We start from the raw sequence: 25,253 nt of genomic DNA, 5'->3' as shown, positions 1-25,253 counted from the left end.
TTTGAACATCTCACTAAGCACTGTTCAATCCAACATCTGAAAATGGGAGGATTATGGCACAAGACATGACTGCTAAACTGAAGGGCTGAGGAAGATAGGATTCATCAGAAAAGAAGCCAAGGTCCCATACTTTGGAGGAGCTGCAGTGATACACAGCTCAGATCAAAGAATCTGTTTACACAGGAAGTAGTTATGAACTCCGCAAATGGGGCGTTTATGGATGAGTGGTGAAAAGAAAGCCCTTGTTGAGCCAAAGCATTAAGAGTTATTTGTAGTTTCTACAAACAACATAGAAAACAGCAAAAAAATACTTTTTAACCTACATACAAAAAACTGACAGAAAACTAACACTGAATAAATGAAGAAAAATATGAATTTTTTTTAATGTTTTATCTTGATTTTCACATTGAAGAGCCTAAAACATATTTTCTATCAAGTGTCTATGTGTGGTTATGTCCTTTTTGTTGTTCAAGCTTTTGATCCAAGTAGGGTCCAAACGGCGGGCCTTTTCTCCATTCGCATGTTCTAAAACTAATGCTGCACATCACCCTGAACACACCACCCCACAGGAAATCCTGGTAGTGACCGCATCATGCTGAGGGGATGTTTTTCTTCAGCAGAGACTGGGAAGCTGGTCAATGGTATAGATCAATGCATATTCATATGTTAGAATGGCCTGGTTAAGAGTGGCGAATCGAATTACAATGCAAAGCATAGGCTCCTAGGAGCTGGAAAAAATGGAGCTGCACTTTTTGCATTTTAAAACCACACAACATAGTGCATATGTTTTCTGTATAAATATCTTGATAAAATACATTGAGGTTTATAGATGCGGTGTGAAAGTGTGAGTTTAAGATCTATGAATACTTTTGCAAGGTACTGTATATGTGCTGCCTTTTGATTTGATCCTGTCAGTGTTTGACTTTAGAGTTTATCTTCTGTGGTTTTGCTTTGTGCAGGGTATTATAGTTTACTTGCAGTTGATTTTATATATCTCAATTGAGATTTTATATTTTATTAATATATTTTTATCAAGAAATGTGAAACAAAGAAGCTGAAAGGTAGGCCCTCATTCAAATATCGCGAGATTAACTCATTTCCCACCCACCCCCTGGTATTGGTCTGCTTTCAGTGTGGGATTGAGCATGTGTGTGATTCAGATTAGCTGTTAGCTTGCAGAGATGGCCGCGGACAAGCAGAACGAAGCTAAACTTTCTCTTATGGACGAAAATAAAGAGAATATACAAGGAGGACTGGGCCTGGAAAGTATCCTTTACATGACGACGTAGCTCTTCGTTGACGGGAGGGGGATCATTTTCACTGAGCGAAGCTGTTTCTAGAAGCTAACGCTAGCTGCTTGGTTAGCTAAGGGGTTAGCTTGGTTAGGCTACGTGTCATTTGACTATCCGTGGTGGACATGAAAACCTCGCTAAATCTTTGACTTCGCAGCACCTTAATTAATATAGTGACGCAGCAGACATTTAGCCTACAGACAAAACACAATGTGTGACAGAAAACTAACGCTGAAAGAATGAAGAAAAATGTGTAATATATTTTTAAAGTTACGATTAGCTCTAATCGTTACAAGCGGACTCTTGATTCATTCATCTTGTGCTAATGTTGCACACATATTCAGACTTGAATGTGCCCTTACTGGCCGTTTTATATTTGTGTACTGATATAGTTAAAGTTGTCACTTAACACTGAATCACAGTCTTGCAAATCATCAAGGAGTCCCAGCAGCAGCATGGCCTCAGGCACGGAGACTACCAAAGATACAGGTGAGCTCCCACACACCCAGATGTCCAGTTACATCTCTGTTTATAGACTGGCTTTCAGGGTCTCTTAGTGACATTAGTTAGCTCATGTTCCTGTTCAAACTGTTCTCAAATAAATATATATATGTATTTACTAAACGTATTAAGATACTGCAGCCCGTTTTTTGTCATAGAAATCTGTACTATAGAAAAAGAGAGTTTGAGGAAATTCAACATGGAAATTAAAACAAAAAAGATTATATTTGCATTATTGTCCCTCAATAAATAAAAATAATCTGTTTTAAAGTGAATGCATGTACGTCTTTTATTTTAGTGTAAATACCTTTGTTATCCCTTGCAGGGGCTACTGCTCTCGTAGGCTGCGTCGCCTCAGAAAGACTCTTGGCTTCAAGATGGGCAACAGACACAAGTTTGTTGGAAAGAAGGTCACTGTGGAAATCCTTTCTGACAGCAGGTCAGGAATGGACAGCTTGATATGGATTAATGCTTAACTATATCCAGTCAGAATTTTTGTCAAAAAATAGGCAATATTTTAATGAATTGGCTTTTTGTGTCAGGAAATGAGTGAAACCAGTTTTTAAAACTATGTAAATACAGTAGTGAACGGATGCACCATGAGCCATTATTCAAAAATCAAGCAAAGTGGCATTTTCTTTGATGTTTAGCTAGGTATGTTTGCCATTCTTTCTCAGTAATACCAATATTATATAGGCTCAAAATGACCACAGCTGTAGCATTTTAATAGGTGAAATTTTCACATACTTTATGACCTCCAGTTTATGTTAGACCCAATGAAAATTGAAGATGTGGTCTTTGATGGACTGCGCTATGAGGCTCTTTCTTGGGCTAGCAGATCAGTTGATTTTTATTTATAATTTTTTTGTTTTCGTGCAAGTGTTATTAAAAACTTTAACAGACTTTTTGGTTGATAAAAAAAAAAAAAAAAAAATCTACCAGGTCTGATATTGTGCCCTGGCTATGTTGTGATGGGAATGAAAAAATACAGAATGAACTATTTACTGGTCGTGTTTCCTTTATTGTTACCAGAGGGAAATTTCCAAACTTCAGTGTTTAAATCCCAACATCAAATGGGGAAAAAAAGTTCATTCAAGGTAGCGGCAAGCCAGTTGCATAATCACAAATCAAGGGATTAAGCAGAAATGGCTGTTGCAGACTGACTGATGATACCCTATTAGGAAATTGTTTCCCATTAATCAGTCAAATGTTGAATAGCCAGGTACATCCTGGACAGGTCACTAGTTCAGAAATAACAGTAGAACAAAAATAAATTACTAAATTAATTAACCAAACTACTGACAACAACTTGAATTTGGCAGCTTTGGGCATTCAACCCTCTATCATCCAGGTTTGTCATATTGATGTGTCCTAATATTTAACAGTTTAACATATAAACTACTTCAGATGTTGTAAAATGTATGTCTTCTGGCATATAAAGGCAGCCATCAAGCTACCTTTCACCCTTACAGGTATCTGTTACTGGTTTTGATGGAGGCAGAGCGTGCATGGAGCTACGCCATGCAGCTGAAACAGGAGGCCAACACAGAGCCAAGGAAGAAATTCCACTTGCTTGCCCGATTACGCAAGGCTGCCAAGCACAGCGAGAAGCTGGAGAAGCTCTGCGAGAGCCCCCGTGTTGATGCGAAGACCAAACTAGAAGCACAGGTACGCTAAAGAGGATAAGCTGCTAACATTTTAGAGGTAAATGAAAGTGTTTGGATTAAAGGCTGAAAATATGCAAAAAGGTTTGCATCTACAAAATCTGGAAGAATCTTCTACTTTTCTCTCAACAAATATTTCTCTGTATTCTGTTGAACGTTTAGTAAAACAAAAACGTTCCAAGTAGAAAAGAATACAACAGTTTTTAGTCATTGCTGATGTTTTTGTTCTAGGCCTACACTGCGTATCTAACGGGGATGGTACACTTTGAACTGCAGGAGTGGAAGCTTGCCATGGAGGCCTTCAACAAGTGCAAGTAAGTTTTAATCACGCTTTACTGTACAGGGGCTTAATAAGGGGATTCCTGTTCATACAGATCATGAAGTTAAAAAGTGGTAACTGTATAAAAGTAATCCCCTCTGCTCTCTACCAGGACCATTTATGAGAAACTGGCCAGTGCCTTCACCGAGGAGCTGGCTGTTCTGTATCGTCAGCGCGTGGATGAGATATCGCCCAACATCCGCTACTGTGCTTACAACATAGGTGAATATGTCTTAGAGATCCACCTGTATGGGGGATTATTATTCAGATCGATGCAAAGTGTTTGATAAAGTGCATTCTTTAGCTTTCTAAGTGCATTTCACTGTGAAACTATAGGTGACCAGAATGCCATCAATGACTTGATGCAGATGAGACTGACTGGTGGAGGAGGGGGCATGATGGCTGAAAAACTAGAGGTGAGCACAAAGTACCTTTAACATGATTGAATATTAAGGATGTCCCAATCAGGACAATTATGTCATCGACCTACCGATCAGTCGAGTCTTTTAAGTCCCGGAATGTTACAAATTTTCCTGACGGCAACATGTTTTGTATCAGCATGAGTTTCTGCAGGGCAGCCTTATATTTCTCAAGATGTTTCTGATTTGATGCATACAGGTCCTTCTCAAAATATTAGCATATTGTGATAAAGTTCATTATTTTCCATAATGTCATGATGAAAATTTAACATTCATATATTTTAGATTCATTGCACACTAACTGAAATATTTCAGGTATTTTATTGTCTTAATACGGATGATTGTGGCATACAGCTCATGAAAACCCAAAATTCCTATCTCACAAAATTAGCATATTTCATCCGACCAATAAAAGAAAAGTGTTTTTAATACAAAAAACGTCAACCTTCAAATAATCATGTACAGTTATGCACTCAATACTTGGTCGGGAATCCTTTTGCAGAAATGACTGCTTCAATGCGGCGTGGCATGGAGGCAATCAGCCTGTGGCACTGCTGAGGTCTTATGGAGGCCCAGGATGCTTCGATAGCGGCCTTTAACTCATCCAGAGTGTTGGGTCTTGAGTCTCTCAACGTTCTCTTCACAATATCCCACAGATTCTCTATGGGGTTCAGGTCAGGAGAGTTGGCAGGCCAATTGAGCACAGTGATACCATGGTCAGTAAACCATTTACCAGTGGTTTTGGCACTGTGAGCAGGTGCCAGGTCGTGCTGAAAAATGAAATCTTCATCTCCATAAAGCTTTTCAGCAGATGGAAGCATGAAGTGCTCCAAAATCTCCTGATAGCTAGCTGCATTGACCCTGCCCTTGATAAAACACAGTGGACCAACACCAGCAGCTGACACGGTACCCCAGACCATCACTGACTGTGGGTACTTGACACTGGACTTCTGGCATTTTGACATTTCCTTCTCCCCAGTCTTCCTCCAGACTCTGGCACCTTGATTTCCGAATGACATGCAGAATTTGCTTTCATCCAAAAAAAGTACTTTGGACCACTGAGCAACAGTCCAGTGCTGCTTCTCTATAGCCCAGGTCAGGCGCTTCTGCCGCTGTTTCTGGTTCAAAAGTGGCTTGACCTGGGGAATGCGGCACCTGTAGCCCATTTCCTGCACACGCCTGTGCACGGTGGCTCTGGATGTTTCTACTCCAGACTCAGTCCACTGCTTCCGCAGGTCCCCCAAGGTCTGGAATCGGCCCTTCTCCACAATCTTCCTCAGGGTCCGGTCACCTCTTCTCGTTGTGCAGCGTTTTCTGCCACACTTTTTTCTTCCCACAGACTTCCCACTGAGGTACCTTGATACAGCACTCTGGGAACAGCCTATTCGTTCAGAAATGTCTTTCTGTGTCTTACCCTCTTGCTTGAGGGTGTCAATAGTGGCCTTCTGGACAGCAGTCAGGTCGGCAGTCTTACCCATGATTGGGGTTTTGAGTGATGAACCAGGCTGGGAGTTTTAAAGGCCTCAGGAATCTTTTGCAGGTGTTTAGAGTTAACTCGTTGATTCAGATGATTAGGTTCATAGCTCGTTTAGAGACCCTTTTAATGATATGCTAATTTTGTGAGATAGGAATTTTGGGTTTTCATGAGCTGTATGCCAAAATCATCCGTATTAAGACAATAAAAGACCTGAAATATTTCAGTTAGTGTGCAATGAATCTAAAATATATGAATGTTAAATTTTCATCATTACATTATGGAAAATAATGAACTTCATCACAATATGCTAATATTTTGAGAAGGACCTGTATGTGGACGGAGGTGGTAGGAGTTCGTCCTGTAACCTGTGGGTTGCTGCTTCAAACTCCCTTCGGCAAAACACTTCACCCTCCTTGCCTAATGATGGTGGTCAGAGGGCTCGGTGGCGCCGATTGTATGGTAGCCTCACTTCTGTCAGTCTGCCCCAGGACAGCTGTGGCTACATTGTAGCTCACTGTCTGTGTGAATGAGTGGTTGACTGATTGTAGTGTAAGTGCTTTGGGGTCCTCAGATTTGATAAAGCACTTTACACATGCAGGCCATTTAACATATTAGGCTACAATGTATTAGAAAAAAAATGTGAAATGGTAAATAGAAAAACACACATTTCATTACTGAATAGCTATCTACTGTGAGGTAGTATTAAAATAATAGTGTGTTGTTCCTGTCCCTTCAGGCCCTGATCACTCAAGCAAGGACCAAGCAGGCAGCCACGATGAGCGAGGTGGAGTGGCGAGGCCGGACCGTACCTGTGAAGAGCGACAAGGCTCGCATATTTCTCCTGGGTCTGGCAGACAATGAAGCTGCCATCGCTCAGGTAAGCCTGCTTCTTACTTATTGTGGAATTAACATTTATCATGCAGACACCACCTTTAAAACAAATAGAAGTCCTGAAGCAAATTCCCACAATGAAGTAATTTGTTCATGTTGCATCAGAAGGAAAGCCAGTTGTTCAGTCACAGATAAAACATTTTAAACAACATACAGGTCCTTCTCAAAATATTAGCATATTGTGATAAAGTTCATTATTTTCCATAATGTCATGATGAAAATTTAACATTCATATATTTTAGATTCATTGCACACTAACTGAAATATTTCAGGTCTTTTATTGTCTTAATACGGATGATTTTGGCATACGGCTCATAAAAACCCAAAATTCCTATCTCACAAAATTAGCATATTTCATCCGACCAATAAAAGAAAAGTGTTTTTAATACAAAAAACGTCAACCTTCAAATAATCATGTACAGTTATGCACTCAATACTTGGTCGGGAATCCTTTTGCAGAAATGACTGCTTCAATGCGGCGTGGCATGGAGGCAATCAGCCTGTGGCACTGCTGAGGTCTTATGGAGGCCCAGGATGCTTCGATAGCGGCCTTTAACTCATCCAGAGTGTTGGGTCTTGAGTCTCTCAACGTTCTCTTCACAATATCCCACAGATTCTCTATGGGGTTCAGGTCAGGAGAGTTGGCAGGCCAATTGAGCACAGTGATACCATGGTCAGTAAACCATTTACCAGTGGTTTTGGCACTGTGAGCAGGTGCCAGGTCGTGCTGAAAAATGAAATCTTCATCTCCATAAAGCTTTTCAGCAGATGGAAGCATGAAGTGCTCCAAAATCTCCTGATAGCTAGCTGCATTGACCCTGCCCTTGATAAAACACAGTGGACCAACACCAGCAGCTGACACGGCACCCCAGACCATCACTGACTGTGGGTACTTGACACTGGACTTCTGGCATTTTGGCATTTCCTTCTCCCCAGTCTTCCTCCAGACTCTGGCACCTTGATTTCCGAATGACATGCAGAATTTGCTTTCATCCGAAAAAAGTACTTTGGACCACTGAGCAACAGTCCAGTGCTGCTTCTCTGTAGCCCAGGTCTGGGGAATGCGGCACCTGTAGCCCATTTCCTGCACACGCCTGTGCACGGTGGCTCTGGATGTTTCTACTCCAGACTCAGTCCACTGCTTCCGCAGGTCCCCCAAGGTCTGGAATCGGCCCTTCTCCACAATCTTCCTCAGGGTCCGGTCACCTCTTCTCGTTGTGCAGCATTTTCTGCCACACTTTTTCCTTCCCACAGACTTCCCACTGAGGTGCCTTGATACAGCACTCTGGGAACAGCCTATTCGTTCAGAAATTTCTTTCTGTGTCTTACCCTCTTGCTTGAGGGTGTCAATAGTGGCCTTCTGGACAGCAGTCAGGTCGGCAGTCTTACCCATGATTGGGGTTTTGAGTGATGAACCAGGCTGGGAGTTTTAAAGGCCTCAGGAATCTTTTGCAGGTGTTTAGAGTTAACTCGTTGATTCAGATGATTAGGTTCATAGCTCGTTTAGAGACCCTTTTAATGATATGCTAATTTTGTGAGATAGGAATTTTGGGTTTTCATGAGCTGTATGCCAAAATCATCCGTATTAAGACAATAAAAGACCTGAAATATTTCAGTTAGTGTGCAATGAATCTAAAATATATGAATGTTAAATTTTCATCATGACATTATGGAAAATAATGAACTTTATCACAATATGCTAATATTTTGAGAAGGACCTGTATGCATCAAATCAGAAATTGGTTAAATTCAAGTTTTGCTCCTGGTGGCGATGTTTTGCAAAGCAGTTTGCTGAAGAGCTCAGCTAATGCTAGCATGTTTACTCTCCGTTTTAATATTACTTGTTACTAATTTGGTTCCCTGTTTTGGATGCCGATCAATGACAAACTACACAAGATGGCCACCGGGGGGCTCATTTTGAGACGTTTTTCTTTCCTTTGCCTAATCTCACATTGGGACATGTAGCACAGAACGCACTTAGTGAAAGGGTTTTTTAAAGATCAGTTTTAAGCAGATGTGTACTCATTAGAAATGGCATATGACTTAATGCTGGTCCTAAACAACATAGGTTTGAATAAGCTCATTAGCAATGTGTGCTTAGGAAGGTGACCACCGCCCTATTCCTATTGACTTGAATGGATTTGTAGTTTTTCGGGCTGAGTTAGTTCATTGGTATGTTCAGGTTCAAGCTGCTATAAAGGACATCTAATGGTCACCGTTTGTTTCAGTTAGAACTGATGGACCTTTAGGTGCATGGATTCTCATGCATCTTTATTAGTAGCATGGAAGGTCATGCCGCATGTGACTGAGTTGCTCACTAATGACAAGTTTTGCTGTTCAGTCCAGTCTCTCTGGCATTGGCTGTATCTTTGGATAAGACACTGAAGTTTCTACTAATAGTGCCATCCTGTTTTATTCATTAATGAATTATATCCATATTAGATTCTGTTATCTTAGCCAAATTAAAATGGATAATTTAAAGTTTGTCCAGCCTTACATTTTTTGTTCTTATTTTACTCTGACTGAAGAAACAGTTTTGCAAAATTATGTATTAAAGAACTTGATCAGATTTAATTTTAAATCATGATGGATCACTCAATGACTGACCAGCCAGCACAGTCCAAAACCAGAAGCTGTGTAGAATCAGACTAACCAAGCCTTGATCAACCTTGTTAGGATTCAGTAGATTTGTTTTTTTTTTAACAAGATAGTTTCTCCTCACTATCACGATGAAAACAGCCAGTGCCTCCCTGGGACAGAAAACCTCGAGGGCGGGTCAAGCAAATGTTGTACATAGATCTTCTGTCCACTGTGCTGAGGAGCGGGATGTTCAGAACCGCAGGTCAAAGGACAGATGAGTAGAAATCCTAATTATGTGCATAGATTTTTATTTTACTTCCAGAATGAGACCATTTCATAAAGTTAGATCTTTATCAGCCATAAAACGCATTTATTCACCAACAGTCTTGTTAATCATTATATTAGTGTGATTGCTACTAGTCTAAACATTGATTCTCTATAACTAAATGCAATATAAAAATGAATAAATAAACATGATTTTTTGTACAACCTGATGCTTCCAAAGAATGTGTCAGATTCAGTATTGAGGAATTTGTCCAACAGTATCTATTTTATGGCAGTTTGTGATTGAATTGTCAGTCATAAGCCCAACCCTAACCCCCCAACCTCCAAAAACTAATAAATCTGTTTGCAGCTGAAAGCAACCCAAACTCACTCTGACCCTACCGACTTCAGTCTTCTACCAGCCTCTTTCCAACAACATCATATGCAGTTCCTGAAACTATCAATGTGTGGCGCTCTCCTCTTCTTGGAATCGCCTGTCCTGTCAGCATTACCAGAATTCCTTCCTGTCGCCTGTCGAGCCTTCCTCTAGGCACACCTGTCACACCCACAGCCACTAGGCTCTCTGGCATGAAACATCTCATCACACAACTGCATTCTGTGCATTTCAGCAAACCACACCCAGCAGCAGATCTCTGTGGACAGAGTTGCATTAGAATTTCTGAAGGACTTTCAGCTTTAAAAGGAGTCTTTTGGTTTCAGCTGTATCATTACAGTCTATGGTTAGGCTCAACATGGCTGCTACTAATTATAAACAGAAGCATGTTTAAGCTCTTTGATCATAATACCTGTATTTTCATTTCTCTCGTATTTAATACATCAAAATGATACTTGATATCACAATGCAACATGTTAAGCTTCCCTATGTGTAACACTTTGTATGGTCAAAGAAGATCAGATAAGGCCCCCAGACATCTGTGAGCTGAAGAACCTCTCCCATCTCTGATCAGATTGGGTGTCCAGTGCTGGCTCTGAACAGGAAAGGATACCCAACAGGTTCAGCTGGTCATGCTAGGCTTTGGCAGGGTGTTGGTGAAAGTCTGTAGCTCCAAGTAACGTCACAATCCTGGGTGGGTTAGAGCAGCTTCTGACTCATCTGTTGGTAGTTATCGCAACCAGGATTTAATAGCATAATGCACTCCCAGAATGGCTTATTAGGCTACCTTAGACCTGTCTAAAATGTCTGTAATCCTTCCCAGATTGGGATAAATTGGCAGCCACAGTTTTATTTAGATTAATTCCCTGCTTAACAGTCTTACACTCAAAGGCCTCTTCTTCTATTAAAGAGACTCACAGTCATGAGTTCATTTCTATACCTGGCTTAAACTTAAACTCTTAACTCTTACACCAGCAGTAGATACACACAGCCTCAGGCTTAGTGCTTTTAAATAATTAGTAGTTTATATGCCTTTATGTTCTAGTTAGTTGCTACATTTTACAGTAACTGTATTCCAGTTAAACAAATGTGCTTTTGACCTGAGCGTAATACATTTTGTCTAAGATCTGAGCCCTTTCCGATGACTCCTGTCGATGAAAAGCACGTAGGCTGGAGAACAATCCTGGTATTCAGACCCTGAAACTCCGTGGTCTCTAAGTACACACGAGTGATGTGCTGGAATGTACGAGGAGCCCGCCTGGCAACATACCTGTGTCTCCCAAAGTGCAACACTGTGACAGTCCTGCTTTTACTTTTGTTCTTTCTACCAAAGTTTAGTTAAAACTGTGCAAGATCCCTGACCTTTTTAATTTTAAGAGATATATTTGCAATAACCGATTTCTAGGTGTTGTGTTGGTATCAACCTGATCAACGTTGAGAATCTTTTCCTTGTGTTCTGCTGGTGAGTCCACTGTAGTTCTGAGTAAATGTTTTTGTTCCGCAGGCTGTTAATGAGGAGACCAAAGAACATCTGTATGAGACCCTGCTGGCCGAGTGCAGAGACACCATCCAGGCTGTGAGAGAGGACATCAAGAGCGAGGCGGTAAGACACACTAGCCCAAACACAGTGAGAGGTTGGACGAACTCAGCCTGAAAACTGAGGCCCTGTCTTCACTAACACAGATATTTTACAAACGAGTTTTCAATTGTCCAAAAAGAAATTCCTTAAAAACTCAGGTTGTTATTTGTCCCTAAGGACATCCCAACTTTATAAAAAAAAAAAATGTTGATGTTTCATTGTCAACAAAATGGCCTCCTACTGGTGCAGCATAGATATCACAGCTTGCTCTAGTGTAAGTTTTTTTTTTTTTTTTCAATTTGGTGGAAATCACATCTGTTTTAAGAAATGTCTGGACTAGTGTAGCTGGGGTCTTGAACTGGTTTGAACAGTAATGTTGAATGGGAATGATGGGGGAAAAAATTAAAGCGACGCTTTTAATGTTTGTAGAAACAGCGAGAGAGGAGCTCTGATAATGAAAGTGGGAAAGTAAGCAACCTTCAGTTTCTGCACAGGTAAGAAGATACTTTGCTTCATTCACAATGTATGTTTTATTCATGGCTTTGCAGGATTATAAAATTACACTCACACTATCCACAAATCCACACTTTTACAATAGCTGAACAGTTTGGGTCAATATATGCGGTGACAACCCCATTATAATATAGTCAGTTGAGTCTGATCCCGGCCTGGGAACACTGAGGAGGTCTGTGCCACGTTTGACATTTTTTCCTCTTATTTTCACCTGATCCATGCTGCTCTTCTTTCCTAGTTATCTGACCTACATCAAGCTGTGCACATTAGTGAAGAGAAATGAGAGCATGGCTCACACTCTGCAGGCTAAACTGAAGGAGACGGGGGCCGACGAGAACAAGAGGGGCCCCCGTCCACAAGATCTCATCCGACTCTACGACATCATCCTGCAGGTTGGTGTTTTACCAGGGAATATTACATATACAGTTTCGTTAATATACCAGGCTTTTCACATTGGCATGCTTCAGCTATAAGGATTAATTGGCAGTGGCCCTTGGTTGCCTTGCCTTCAGTGATATCTGCTGTCTCATGTTATCTGTCCACCTCTGCAGAGTCTGGCTGAGCTCTCCACCCTGCAGGGGCTTGAGGATGACCACACCTTCCAGAAGGAGGTGTCCCTCAAGACTTTGGTCTACAAGGCCTACAGGTCAGTTTTCTAGTGGTTTCGCTGGAACCTCTAACAGAAGATTCTCTAAAGTTATTCTTCTACAGGAATGTGCTGTGTAGAACATTTCTGCTTAAAGTTTAACTTTTGTCCCACCAGGTCTGATTATTTACAAACCTTTGATATGTTTTTGTGTCTGCATTTGTAATTGCTAATTTGGAGAGCATATTTAGTCTTGTAATCCGCTGTAGTTTATTTGGTATTTCCTCCTTTCTTCTGTCAGGTGTTTCTTCATAGCTCAGTCTTATGTTCTGGTGAAGAAGTGGAGTGAGGCTCTGGTTCTGTATGAGAGAGTGCTGAAATATGCCAAGGAAGTCCAGTCTAAGGTCAAGAGTTTTAAAAATAACCTTAAGGTTTGTTTCAGCATGTTGGTTCAGTTCTTTTCTAGATTCATTTAAAAACATTTTGATGTGCAATCATTGAATGTGTGCAGGATCTCCCTGACGTCCAGGAGCTCATTGCTGAGGTCAATGCTGAGAAATACTCACTACAGGCTGCTGCTATCTTAGGTGAGAGCGCCTTTATGAGTAGCACTGTTTTATCTGCTAACAGGCAAATTGTTGTTTTCTCTTTTGTTAGGTTTTAATGTAAAAATCCTGAGGAAATGTGCTTTTGTTTCAGATACTGATGAGACACCTGAAGTGAGCCCTCAGCAGCAGGTGAACGATAACAAGGTAAGAAGAAAGAACTGAAACACTGACCACATAGAAGCTGCATCTTTAGGCACTAAAACATTAGTGTCAGTCTGTAGATGTGCAAAGAGACTTACCCAAAAGACGGTTGTATAAAGTATTGATATATATATATATATATATTTGTCAGTCAGTCAGTCATTTTCTACCGCTTATTCCATAGTGGGTCGCGGGGAGCAGTCTATGGGCGAGAGGCAGGATACACCCTGGACAGGTCGCCAGTCCATCGCAGTGCAACACACAAACAACCATGCACACACTCATTCATACTCCTAAGGGCAATTTAGAGCGATCAATTAACCTAACAGGCATGTCTTTGGACTGTGGGAGGAAGCCGGAGTACCTGGTGAGAACCCACGCATGCACGGGGAGAACATGCAAACTCCATGCAGAAAGACCCCAGTCAGGAATCGAACCCAGGACCTTCTTGCTGCAAGGCAACAGTGCTGGTTGTCTATCAGATAAAATCCCAATGAAATATGTTTGGGAATGTGGTAGTAATGTGACAAATCAGAGTTTGGAGCAGGAACACTTATGCAAGCCACACTAAAACTGCAATGTAGCAGTGTTCACATAAATGAACTTCTGTAGCTATTGCTTTCACAGACAGGTTACCATAATACTGATATTAGTGATGCGTCCGTAGCGAATGAAATGGATCTTAGAAGTGAACGACAAGAGCTGGCCTATGATTGGGAGCCATTTTTTTTCCCACTTCGCTCTCGCTGTTTTTCTCTTAAAACCACATGATTGGTCAATATTGGCCCTTTTCCACTGGCTAGTTTTAGCCGCACCACTCTGGTTCGTTCTACTCAGTACCAGTTGTGTTTCCACAGACCCACTGACGGCTGAAGCTATGGAGCCCCGGCTCCAGCCATCAGTGCAATGCGCTGCGTTGCTATTAATGTTACTGTGTCACATTAAAATAATCGGTGTGAAACAATAAAAAAAAATGGACATAAACTGATTACCAATAATATTTATCCTGTTGTATATACAAGAGTGTCATGTGTTTTTTATATACATAAAGTGTAGTCGAGTAGGGCCAAATCGAGCCAGTGGAAGAGGGCCACGTGTGTGTTGTCGTCCCTGTTCGCAGTAGCAGAGGGGTCGAGGGTCAGCAGTTATACATTGGCTGACTGGTTGGAAGTGGGTGTGGCCAGCGCTGCATCACCATGACCAAGATGCTGTTCTAATTAATGGAGTCTGTCCAATGTTGCTGCTGAGCATGATAAGTGTTAATAAAATTCCGACCAAGTGGTTGCGTGCCCAATGAAATACTGGAATGGCATCAAAAATGTAGCGCTGTCTCCTGATGATGTGATTTAGCTTCATTTTAAATTAATAATTCATTATGCATGTATATTTATGTGATTGTGGGCAATAAATTAATTCAATTTTATTTATTTATTTATTTTTTAGAGGAAATTAGGAGCCCAAAGAGTTGGCTCTTTTAAGTGAACCAAGTCAAGAGAACCGGTTCTCTAAAAGAAGCCGGAGTTCCCATCACTGATATCACGCGTGAGAAAATATCTGCTTCAGAATCTTACTGCCATCTGTGCTGGCTTTTAGTAAACATGGATTGTCAGTAATAAAGCTTATGGGCTCATGAGAATTCAGAACTAGCCCACCTCACAGCTAAGATTTGTCCAAAAGTACTTTCTAATATGACCCACAGCTATTATGTGTTACTTTTTATTATTCTTATGGGCAGCTGAAGCAGTACGAAATATACCATGTTAATGCCTGCTTGTTACTGCCTCTCCTCAGCCTCTGTGTGAGCACCTGGACAACTTCCACCTGGACAAGACTCTTGTTGGAAAGCATCCCAGTCTGGTCCAGTTCCCCCCCGAGTTCCAGACGATCCCCTGCAAGCCTCTGTTCTTTGACCTCGCCCTCAACCATGTGGCCTTCCCACCGCTGGATGACAAGGTGGAGCAAAAGGGCAAGGGCGGCCTGACCGGCTACATCAAGGGCATATTTGGCTTTGGCAGCTAAACTAAAGACCTGAACATGAAGGCAACAAGGCCCTAAGCTGGACAAAAATGTGCCTATTTTCAATATTGGTGGAGTCTGCAGTCCTTAGGAGTGCAGAGAGAATCTGACCTTCAAAGTGAGATCACAGACAAGAAATAAACCTGCTTCAAGTAGCAATATGACTCGTCTCCACCTGGATTCTGTAATATCATCAGAGCAATCAGACAGGATAGAACTTTTCATTTCCAGAGGTTACAGTGTCAAAATATTCATCAATTCAACCAGTAACTCCAAAGGAACTTCATTTCCATTGTTTCTGTAATGGAAGAGCCAGTTTGCAGATATTTTTCCACATTAAAGACGGCTTCAGCAGTGTTCGAAGTTATAAAGAAGTTATTTCTCAATGCCTGTATAAGACACCTAAAAGAGTCCTGTCATTTAAACCAATTAATTTCAAAATATCCAGTATTTGATAATATCTGCTTGCTCTGCTCTTGGATATCTTTGACCCGTTTGGATATCAACATATGATTAAAAACCAAGCACATATTTCCCATATGCCCAGTGTTGGAGACATCTGATGAAGCAAGTATATTGAACGTTATTGATCCAAAAAAATGGATGAGTTGTTTAATTATAAAGGATTCTTTTGTTTTTGATTTTCTTAGTAACGTTTGCCCCTTTCAGTTCATTTAAGCTGTTATCTAGGTGATACTGAAATTTGATATTGGGAGCTAATAACAAAACCAAGAATCATCTTTGTTACCGTCAATCAAAAATAAATGTTCAGTGTTGTTTTTTTTAAATGTGGCTAATTATGTTGGATTTTTTTTTTTCCCAAGATTCTTGTAATTCAAGGCTTTTGGTCCAGTTATATTTATACAATGAACTGGCAATTTTCTTATAGATTTCAAAGTTCTTCTATTGTGCATATTATCCAGGGGTGTGTTAGACTGAGACCCCCAGTCATATTTTCAGGGTTGAAGCTCCTGCTGGAGTGTTTGTCTGCAGGAGACGGCTGCAGACAATAAGCCATTGAAGGTTTTACCAGCCTTGCATTCATCATACCACCACGCCTCGTAGGATAAGTGTTCTTACAACATGATTAACATTTCTGGAAGTTCAGTAATGTTCCGACATCTGTTGTTACCAATTGTTTGGAAGTAAATAGCAGTTTTTTTTTTAAAGCAACTGGCTGATTTCCTTTGCTCCTGTCTGAACCTGGTTCCCTGTGGTACACTGACTAGAGGAGTGTTTTATTGTTCCTCATAAAACTTGCTGGTCTTTGTTTTTGCTCTTCTGTTCTCATTGTTTGTATTGAAGAATTAAGATGGACTCCTCTCCATTAGCTTGGAAGAATCTTAGTATCAGTGACTGTTGGAAACATTTGAGAAGGAGTAATGGGAATGTTTTCATTTACTCTGTCCTATGATTAAAATTTATTGGCACCAAAATCTGTTTTCTGCTGCTCTTCTTTCACGTCGCCTTTGTCATAATTGCTAGATACAGTAGGTATAAGATGTCTACACCCTATCTGTAAATCCATGCTTTTGTGATTTCAAGAAAAAAGATTGAGACAAAGAAATAATTAGCTACTTAGAATTAACTACCTTATTAAAACTTGATAAGTATGTGTTAAATATTTATTTTAAATGGGCATCATTTAAAGTGTAAAGTTCAGCTCCTCTATTAGGCTTTTCCCTAATTTCCAGGGCATTGCAAATACCATGAAACATACCTTAGGCAGATTACAAATGGGGAAAATCTAACAAAATGGTAAGCGCTAGTACAGAGCGAGGCCGATGTCACAGGAGGCGCCAGAACTGCACACTGGGTTGCTCTGACCCCCGCTGGACCAAAAATCTAGGGCAGTGGTCGGATATGTGGGTCCTTGAGGCCGGGCGTGTGGAAAACCACGAAAGAGACGGGAAAACTCGAGTAGCCCCCTCCAGGGTTAAAATTCAGGAGAAGAGAGCTTGTCAGAGGCTAAAAGAAACAAAGTAGCTGCATGGACAGTAGTACATCTATGCTCAGACTAATAGCAGTGTTTCAAAATGGGAGGAAAGCTCAGAATCCTTGGAATAGTTTTTATTTCTGTGCATTGGGAAAGCTGCGCATTATATTCTATATCAAACCATGAAGAAAAATGTATCAATCTTTTAATCACAGAAAATTAAGAATCAAACATTGTGCTGTTTAACAAAATAGCAGTGTCTTGATTTGTCTTTATAACTTGCTGTAAAAAATCTTTAAGATTTTTCATCACTAAACTCATCTTTAGTTATATAACCAGTGTTTCTGAGAACTGCTTCACATCTGGGTTGAATGGAGTCGACCAACATCTGGCTCCTGTGAACAGGTATTCCAGCCCAGGATGATCTGACAACATTCCACAACTCCTCTGCATTTCTGGTCTTGCCTCAGAAGCAGCATCTTTAACGTCACTCCACAAGTTTTCAATCTTTTCAATTTTCAATGATTCCTTCTGCCCTGCGACATGACCTGACCTGTCTGTCGGTCCTGTGCCCAGAGATCCAACACAATGACAGGATTTTCTCCAATGTGATTCATAACTGGATGAAACTGAGGGTCTGTCCCGGTCAGATATTAAAGGGTAAATGAATATAGGTTCACCACCTATCTTTAAATGTCATGTTAGCAGACTGAGGTTTTTATTTTCAATATGAAAATGCTGAAAGCTTTTGTTGCCTGAAGGAAGTTTAAAAGATTGCCAAAGTCTGCCTAATCAAAACAGCATCTAAAGAATTCAGAGATGACTGAGGACATTTGCACAGAGCTGTATCTTTGGTGTTCAGATGGTTTTATTTATACATAGAGCATTTGTGTAGGTAGCCTCGTCGCTGTATGAACCTCGGTTTGGAGGTGGAGGGTGTGATTATGAGCAGATGCCTTAACAGGGTGTGAGTGTTTTGGTTTACATTTGGTACCTGCATTTTTTTTATATTGCACAACTCTGTTACCTTTGACCTCCTCCCAGACACAAAGACACATATATTAAAGTCCAATGTATTTAACCCGCTGCCTCATCCCTGCCTGAATGGAAATGTCTTTGCTTTATTGAGGAAATAATTGCCCCAAGGCATTACTTGTGACTTGCATAGTTTCCTTTTCCGCAATGTTACTCCATTCATATTACAGATCCATTATCAAAAAAGACAAAAGAAGAAACTTACTTAAAAGTTCCCAGTTTTAAATACAAATCTTAACCCTGTAAACTCAAGTACAAAAGGTTCAGCTTCTATCTAAGCATGTGACATCAGATGAGATCTGAGAACCTGTCAGCCAGGTAGTGCATTTTCAAGTGACACACCCTCATTTTGTTTCTGTCTTTTTTGTCTCCTCTCTTTTCAGTGTTAGAAATTTTACACAGTTCCATAAAAACAAAAGTAAATTCTTTTGCATTTCTTCTGCATTGGTGGTCTTCATCAGGTCTTTATAGATCAATACACTCTGAGTTAGACCATGACACAATTTACAACTGCATTAACCACATAGAGGAATTATTCAGATAAAAAATGGACCATTGTCTGACTGCATTGCCTTTTCAGTTCATTCAACTCTATTTAGACTGAGCCTGGATCTGCTGCAGCCCTGAAATGCATTAACAAACAGTAAAGGACAAATGAAATGTCTGTAGTCAAACAAACAGCTGTATACGTCTGAAATTATTTTGGATTTTTTGGGATTTTGACTCCACAGGGTCAAATTTATAAATACAGGCTCATATATATACATACACTCCAAATTACAACTGTATAAATATAACGGCTACCTCAGCCACACTTTTTGTTGCTATCAAAAGCTTCTGGCATAATTCTAGCAGAGTATTTCATCGCTATTTCTTGGTAGACTTGGTAGACAAAAATGAGAAGATGCTGAAACAGCAATGTCATTGTCACAGTAACCAAGTTTCACATCAACACTGACTGAGAGAATGGTGACCAAGTAAGAAGTGCCTTTACACAAATCAACACATTCAAACAGATCAAATTTGCAGCTTTCCCTATGGACATATTGTCCAGAGGAGATGGACATTAAAATATTTGATCAGGGTGATAAGAAATATGGCTGAAGTAGTGATGTTGTCAAATGTAAAAACACTGTTCCCACTGTCAAGCATGGTGGTGAAAGCATCATGCTGAGGTTCTGTTTTTGTTGACAGTGTCACTGGTGCCTTGAAAAGACTGAAAAAAACAAGGACTACTTCCAAATTCTTCAACCTCAACAGCTACAATTTATCTCCAAATTATAGAGAACCCTGGCAGATTTAGATTTCAAATAATATTTTAATTTAAAATGTTTCTTCTCACTGTGGGCAGTGTTCGCTTTATGTTGTGACCCAGTCAGAGTCTCAGCTTGAATCTGAAACAGAATCTTTGGAGGGAGCTAAAGATAAGGGTGAAGGCATGAAGGCCTTCCAGCCCCATCGATCCGAAAGTCATTGCAACAGATGAATTCAAATCAAAAATATCAGTGGAATCCAGCAAAAGGCTGTTCAGCAACTGTAAGCATGGTTTGATTGCCATTCCTATGGACATTTTTCCATCAACTATTGAGAAGGATATAAATCATTTTCAACAGGACATTTTACATCAGAATGTAATTAAAAATAGGTGAATGTTTTTATATGATTTATAGTCCTTTTACATATTTTTATTGTCTTTAAAAGATGTCTGTCTCGTTTCCTATCAGAAACAAACTTCTTGGCTAAATGAAAATGATCTTAGGTCAACATCTATCAGGAGTCTGAATAATTCTGATAAGAGGAGCAGTCAAATATCCAGCCAGAATTTAACCAGACCCTTGTTTGTAGGTTTATATATTCACAGCGAAGGAGTTTTAGCCCACTCTTCTCTGAAGGATTGTTTTAATTCTGCCACATTGAAAAGGTTTTTCAGCAAGAACAGCCTGTTTAAAGACATGCTGCAGAGGCTCAATTGGTCCGAGTAAGGACTTTGAATAGGCCATTTTAAAATAAGGTCACTTAGAGTTGGACCTACTTGTGTGATTTGAATCATTATCCTGCTATAAAACCTAAGTGAGCTTAAGCTTAGGCTCACAAATGGCTGGACATTCTCCCTCTGGATTTTCAGGATTGGATAGAGCAGAGTTTCAGAATCAACTTTGTTAGCTAAGAATGCACAAACAAGGAATCCATAGTTCCATTACTTGTCAATGGTCAGTCTGATGTTCTTCTGAAAGGCTGTTAATTGTATGCCAGATGTTACAGGACAAACACCTACCAAAAAGTTGAACTTCTCTTGTCAGTTTAGAGAAATATTTACCAAAGATTTTTGGGATCAAAAGATGTTTTTTGGCTAATGTGAGACTGGCCTTTGCATCTTGTTAGTCGGCAGTGGTTTTGGTCTTCAAACTCTCTCATGGAGGCCATTTGTGCCCAGTTTCTTTCTTATTGTTGAATCATAAACTCTGATCTTAACCGAGGCAGATCAGGCCTGCAGTGGTGTAAATGTTTTTCTGGGTTCTGTTGTGACCTCTTTTGAAATCATTTTAACTGGCCAGCCAAACATGGGAAGATTCACAACTGTTCCGTGTTTGTTTTCATTTGTTCATGATGGCTCCCATTGTGTTTCGCCAGAGATGGCTTTGTAACCCTGTGCCATACTGACAGATGTCACTGACGTTTCTGATCTGTTCTAGAATTTACTTAGACTGACAGGTGTTGCTTTTTGAGATTTTGTTTTAGCCTACTTCATGTTCTGTGACAGGTTCTTTTAAAGGGATATCATATTTCTACTGGTCTAGCAGTCATGAAACACAGTAACATTAAACATTAATGATGCAAAAAATGTTCATCACAGTTAATTCATGATTTGACAATGAGGGCAATTAAATTTTCTCATAGGACCAAGTTAATTTGGATAGATTTACTTTTAATAAATTACATATCACATACATCATTTAAACAATGCCTTTTATATTTACTGAGGTTAGATTAGTCTTTTATTGATTTGAGATTTGAGCTTCTAGAGCAGAAACCATTCTACATTAAATTAATGTTCAAACATGTGGTTTAATATGTTCTGGCTCTACTCTTGGTTTCAATGACACCTCTGCTGGCCACTTCCTTCATTTTTTCATTACACTGTATTTGGAAGTAGCCATAGTATTACAAGTAGTTCCTTAGAAACATTAAAAGTACCTGTTTTTCCAGACAGGTAAACACACCCTGAGAGCACATCTGTGAGACTGGACCAATCAGAAACATGAGCTCGCTCCACTCTGCTGGGCAGAAAGCCATCCAGCTGCATTCCTCTCCATGAGGTACTATTGTTGAAGTGCCGTAGAGAGACGCCCTGTATAACACAGTCATGCCTTACAGATCCATTCAGTAAATTTGAATATTGTTGAAAAGTGTATTTGTTTCAGTACTTAGCTCACTAAATGAAACGCATAAAATGTATTAACTGCAGACAAACTGATGTTGTCAAGCCTTTATTTCTGTTAATTATGACTTTCTGCTTGCAGCTAATGAAAACATGTTTTCTACTTGCTTAAAGGTTGTTATTTACAAAAAATCCTCATTGGAACATATATTCTAATTTACTGAATATGATTGTGCCTGTCTGTGTTATACAGATACATTTTAAAAAATGAGAATATCATGAAAAAGTTAAATCTTTCTTTTCATTTATTTCAGAAAGAGAAACCCACATATTATATTGATTAATTATACATAGAGTGAAATTTGTCAAGCCTTTATTACTTGTAGTTGGGATGATTATGGTTTACAAATAATAAAAACCCAAATTTTTAATGTCTCAGAACATTAGAATATCACATAGGATCAATATAAAAGGATATTTTAAACAGAAATTTCAGGCTTCTGAAGCGTATGTTTACTTCTATGCTCTCAGTACTTGGTTGGTTTTACATCAATACTCGTTTTGCATCAATGCATGGCATGGACCTGATCAGTCTGTGGTTCTGCTGAGGTGTGATGGAAGCCTAGGTTGCTTTCATAGTGACCTTCAGGTCATCATTGTTGGGTCTGGTGTCTCTCATCTTCCTCTTGACAACAATCCATAGATTCTATTTGGGGTTTATGCCAGACCAGTTTGCTGGCCACTTAGGTACATTAACACCATGGTCATTGGACCAGCTTTTGGTACCTTTGGCAGTGTGGAGCGGTACCATGTTCTACTGGAAAAGAAATTCAGCATCTCCATAGCAGAATGAAGCATGAGGATGCTCTAGAATTTCCTGGTAGGTGGCTGGTTGGACTGTGGACTTCAGAAAACCCAATGGACCAACACCAGCAGATGACATGGCTCCCAAAACCATCACTGTGGAAACCTCACACTGGACTTCAAGCAATATGGATTCTGGGCATCTACACTTTTCCTCCAGACTCTGGGACTTCCACATAAAATGCAAACTTTACTTTCATCTGAAAAGAGAACTTTGAACCACTGAGCAACAGTCCAGTTCTTGTTCTTCTTAGCCTAGGTAAATATTTCTGATATAGTCTCTGGTTCAGAAGAGATTTGACAATAGGCATGCGACATTTGTATCCCATGTGCAGAATTTGTCTGTGTGTGGTGGCTCTTGATTTGCTGGCTTCAGCCTCAGACCACTCCTTGTGAAGCACCCCAAAATTCTTGAATTAATTTTGCTCAACAATCCTCTCAAGGCTGTAGTTATTTTTGTTGCTGGTGCACCTTTTCTTTCCACTCAACTTTCTATGAATAGATACACTCATTGAGCAACTAGGTCACTGAGTGCTGTATCAGGGTGTCACTTACTGTCTTCTGGACACCTGTCTAGTCAGCAGTCTTCTCCATGATTGTGTCGCCTACTGAACCAGACTGAGAGACCATTTAGAGGCTCGCGAAACCTTTACAGGTATCTTGAATTAATTAGCTGATTAGAGGGTGACACCATGAGTTTACAGTACTTAACTTTTCCGCAATATTATAATTCTCTGAAACACATTATCTGTAAGCCAGTCATTAAAATGACAAAAACAAGGGTTTAGAATATTTCAATCTGTGTGTAATTGATCTATGTAGTAAATGAGTTTCACTTTCTGAAATGAGTGACGAAAAATATTAAACTGTTTCACGATATTCTATTTTTTTACCTGCACCTGTAGGCGTGACCTGTGGAACCATACACTGTGTGAGGCCAACTTAAATTGGTGGCTTTGTGACCTGAACATCCTGATAACGGGATTATGTAAGAGCTGTGACCCTCTAGATGTTCCATTGTTGTCTGTACACAGTGGGCCAGTGTTTGTAGCATGCAGGGAACAGAGTCAGTCTGAGGGTAGATAGGAGCAGGAAATCAAAACAAAACACTTTTTAATTAAGATTAATAACAAAGTCAATAAAGAAAACTTCAAAACATAAGTACCACTTTTTAAATATCAATACACATTGAGATTTTTAACATATTTTCACTTTACCAGCACAAACTTCACTGTCTTTTATTGGGATTTTAGGAGATAGACCAACACAGAGTAGTGTTTCATATCTGAATGGGAAGAAAGGGATGAACGATGTATTCATCCCCACACTCTCCTATCCCTGAGTAAATTCTTTGTAGAGCCACCTTTCATTGCATTTACAGCTGCAATCTTTACCAGCTGTGTGCATCAAGAGGTAGACATTTTGCCCATTCCTTGTTGCTAAACAGCCCAAGCTCTGTCAGATTGAGTGGAGAGCAACAGTAAACAGCAACTTGCCACAGATTCTTAACTGGATTTAGGTCTGGACTTTGACTGGGCCATTCTAACACATGAATATGTGAAAACTAACACTACACCTGAACCTAAACAAATCTATTTCAAAAACACGATTTTCCATGAAGATTCCTCTTTTTCCAGTTGTGTATGATGGCTCTCACTGTAGTGTACCTACAGAGAGTGTAGTGTAAAGATTGCAACTGTTGCAGCCCTACAGAAAGAGCAACTTCTTCCGCATGTTTGCCGTGTCTCCTACGTGACCTGTGGCCTGCAGACAGGATGGTGCATGGCTTTATTTTCAGCAATAGCGTTCTTCTTACCACTCTTATGTAAATGCCAGATTTGTAGAGTGCACAAGTTGTCATTTTTCTCCCGCCTAAGCTCTGGGTCTCTGCAGCTCTTCTCAAATTTTATAACCTAACCTTGCTTTAAACGTTTCCACAACCCCCTCCCTGACCTGTCTGCTGTGTCCCTTGGTCTTCATGATGCTGTTGGTTCACTAACGTTCTCAGAGAAACCTCCTGAGCAGCTGTGTTTATACTGAAATTTAATTATACACAGCTGGACTTTACTAAATAATTCAGTGACTTCTGAAGGCAATTTGTTGCACCAGATTTCTTTTAGGCATATCAGATTAAAAGGGGCTCAATCAGATTTATGGATATAAGTATTTGGAATAAATGGCCGATCAGTCTAAAAATGTGTCGTGTAAACATGTCAGTCGGAATATTCTGATCGGATTCTGCAGGATTGTTTTATTCCGATTACTTATGTCCATATAAACAGCACAATCTGATTATTTCACGTTTTCCTTCCACCTCACAATTATGTGCTGCTTTGCTTTGTTTTATTACAAAAGGTCTCTGTAACATATAATGAAAGTTTGTTTTTGTAATGTGACAAACTGTAAAAAGTTCGAGGGGTGTGAATAATCTTTGCCAGGCGCTGCATTAAACCAAAGGATTATTAATATTTAAAGAGCTATATTGAGATATGAAATAAAATTATGTGTTTCGGAGTATTACATTAGGTAAATAACCAGGTGATCAGCAGCATAGGAGCACCACAGGGGACGGTACTCTCACCATTCCTTTTCACTCTGTACACCTCAGACTTCCAGTACAAGACAGACTCCTGTCATCTGCAGAAATACTCTGATGATTCTGCAGTCGTGGGGTGGATCAGAGATGGACAAGAAGCTGAGTACAGGAAGGTGGTGGACCGCTTTGTGGCATGGTGTGGAAACAATCATCTCATCTTGAACGTGACTAAAACAAAGGAGATGATTGTAGATTTTAA

General features: G+C 40.0%; 1 protein-coding gene across 2 annotated transcripts; it reads left to right on the top strand.

Annotated features, from left to right (window-relative positions):
* Positions 1-1,109: 1,109 nt before the first annotated feature.
* On the top strand, positions 1,110-16,680 carry srp68 (signal recognition particle 68). 2 transcript variants are annotated; one of them, XM_047366763.1, is made up of 16 exons: positions 1,110-1,266; positions 1,715-1,781; positions 2,119-2,232; positions 3,266-3,461; positions 3,689-3,771; positions 3,889-3,998; positions 4,113-4,192; positions 6,409-6,549; positions 11,306-11,404; positions 11,810-11,874; positions 12,132-12,285; positions 12,445-12,539; positions 12,781-12,883; positions 12,991-13,066; positions 13,179-13,231; positions 15,020-16,680. In XM_047366763.1, exons 1-16 carry the CDS (start codon positions 1,182-1,184, stop codon positions 15,245-15,247), a joined length of 1,749 nt encoding a protein of 582 aa, XP_047222719.1. In that variant the 5' UTR covers positions 1,110-1,181; the 3' UTR covers positions 15,248-16,680. The 2 variants fall into 2 exon arrangements, with proteins under 2 accessions (XP_047222719.1, XP_047222717.1); XM_047366761.1 differs by having other exon boundaries at positions 12,781-12,910.
* The last annotated feature ends 8,573 nt before the right edge of the window (positions 16,681-25,253 follow it).

The sequence above is a fragment of the Girardinichthys multiradiatus genome, chromosome 5 (genome assembly GCF_021462225.1).
Source record: "Girardinichthys multiradiatus isolate DD_20200921_A chromosome 5, DD_fGirMul_XY1, whole genome shotgun sequence".
In the NCBI taxonomy this organism is placed as follows: Eukaryota; Metazoa; Chordata; class Actinopteri; order Cyprinodontiformes; family Goodeidae; genus Girardinichthys; species Girardinichthys multiradiatus.
The sequence above is the reverse complement of the archived record's forward strand: the minus strand, read 5'-3'. Positions and strand labels throughout refer to the sequence as shown.

Excerpts from the sequence above, each read along its gene's own strand:
- srp68 (XM_047366761.1), top strand. The coding sequence starts at position 1,182 with ATGGCCGCGGACAAGCAGAACGAAGCTAAACTTTCTCTTATGGACGAA. Across the intron at positions 1,267-1,714 it reads AGGAGGACTGGGCCTGGAAA|TCTTGCAAATCATCAAGGAG; the intron begins GTATCCTTTACA and ends ACTGAATCACAG. Across the intron at positions 11,405-11,809 it reads AGGACATCAAGAGCGAGGCG|AAACAGCGAGAGAGGAGCTC; the intron begins GTAAGACACACT and ends TAATGTTTGTAG.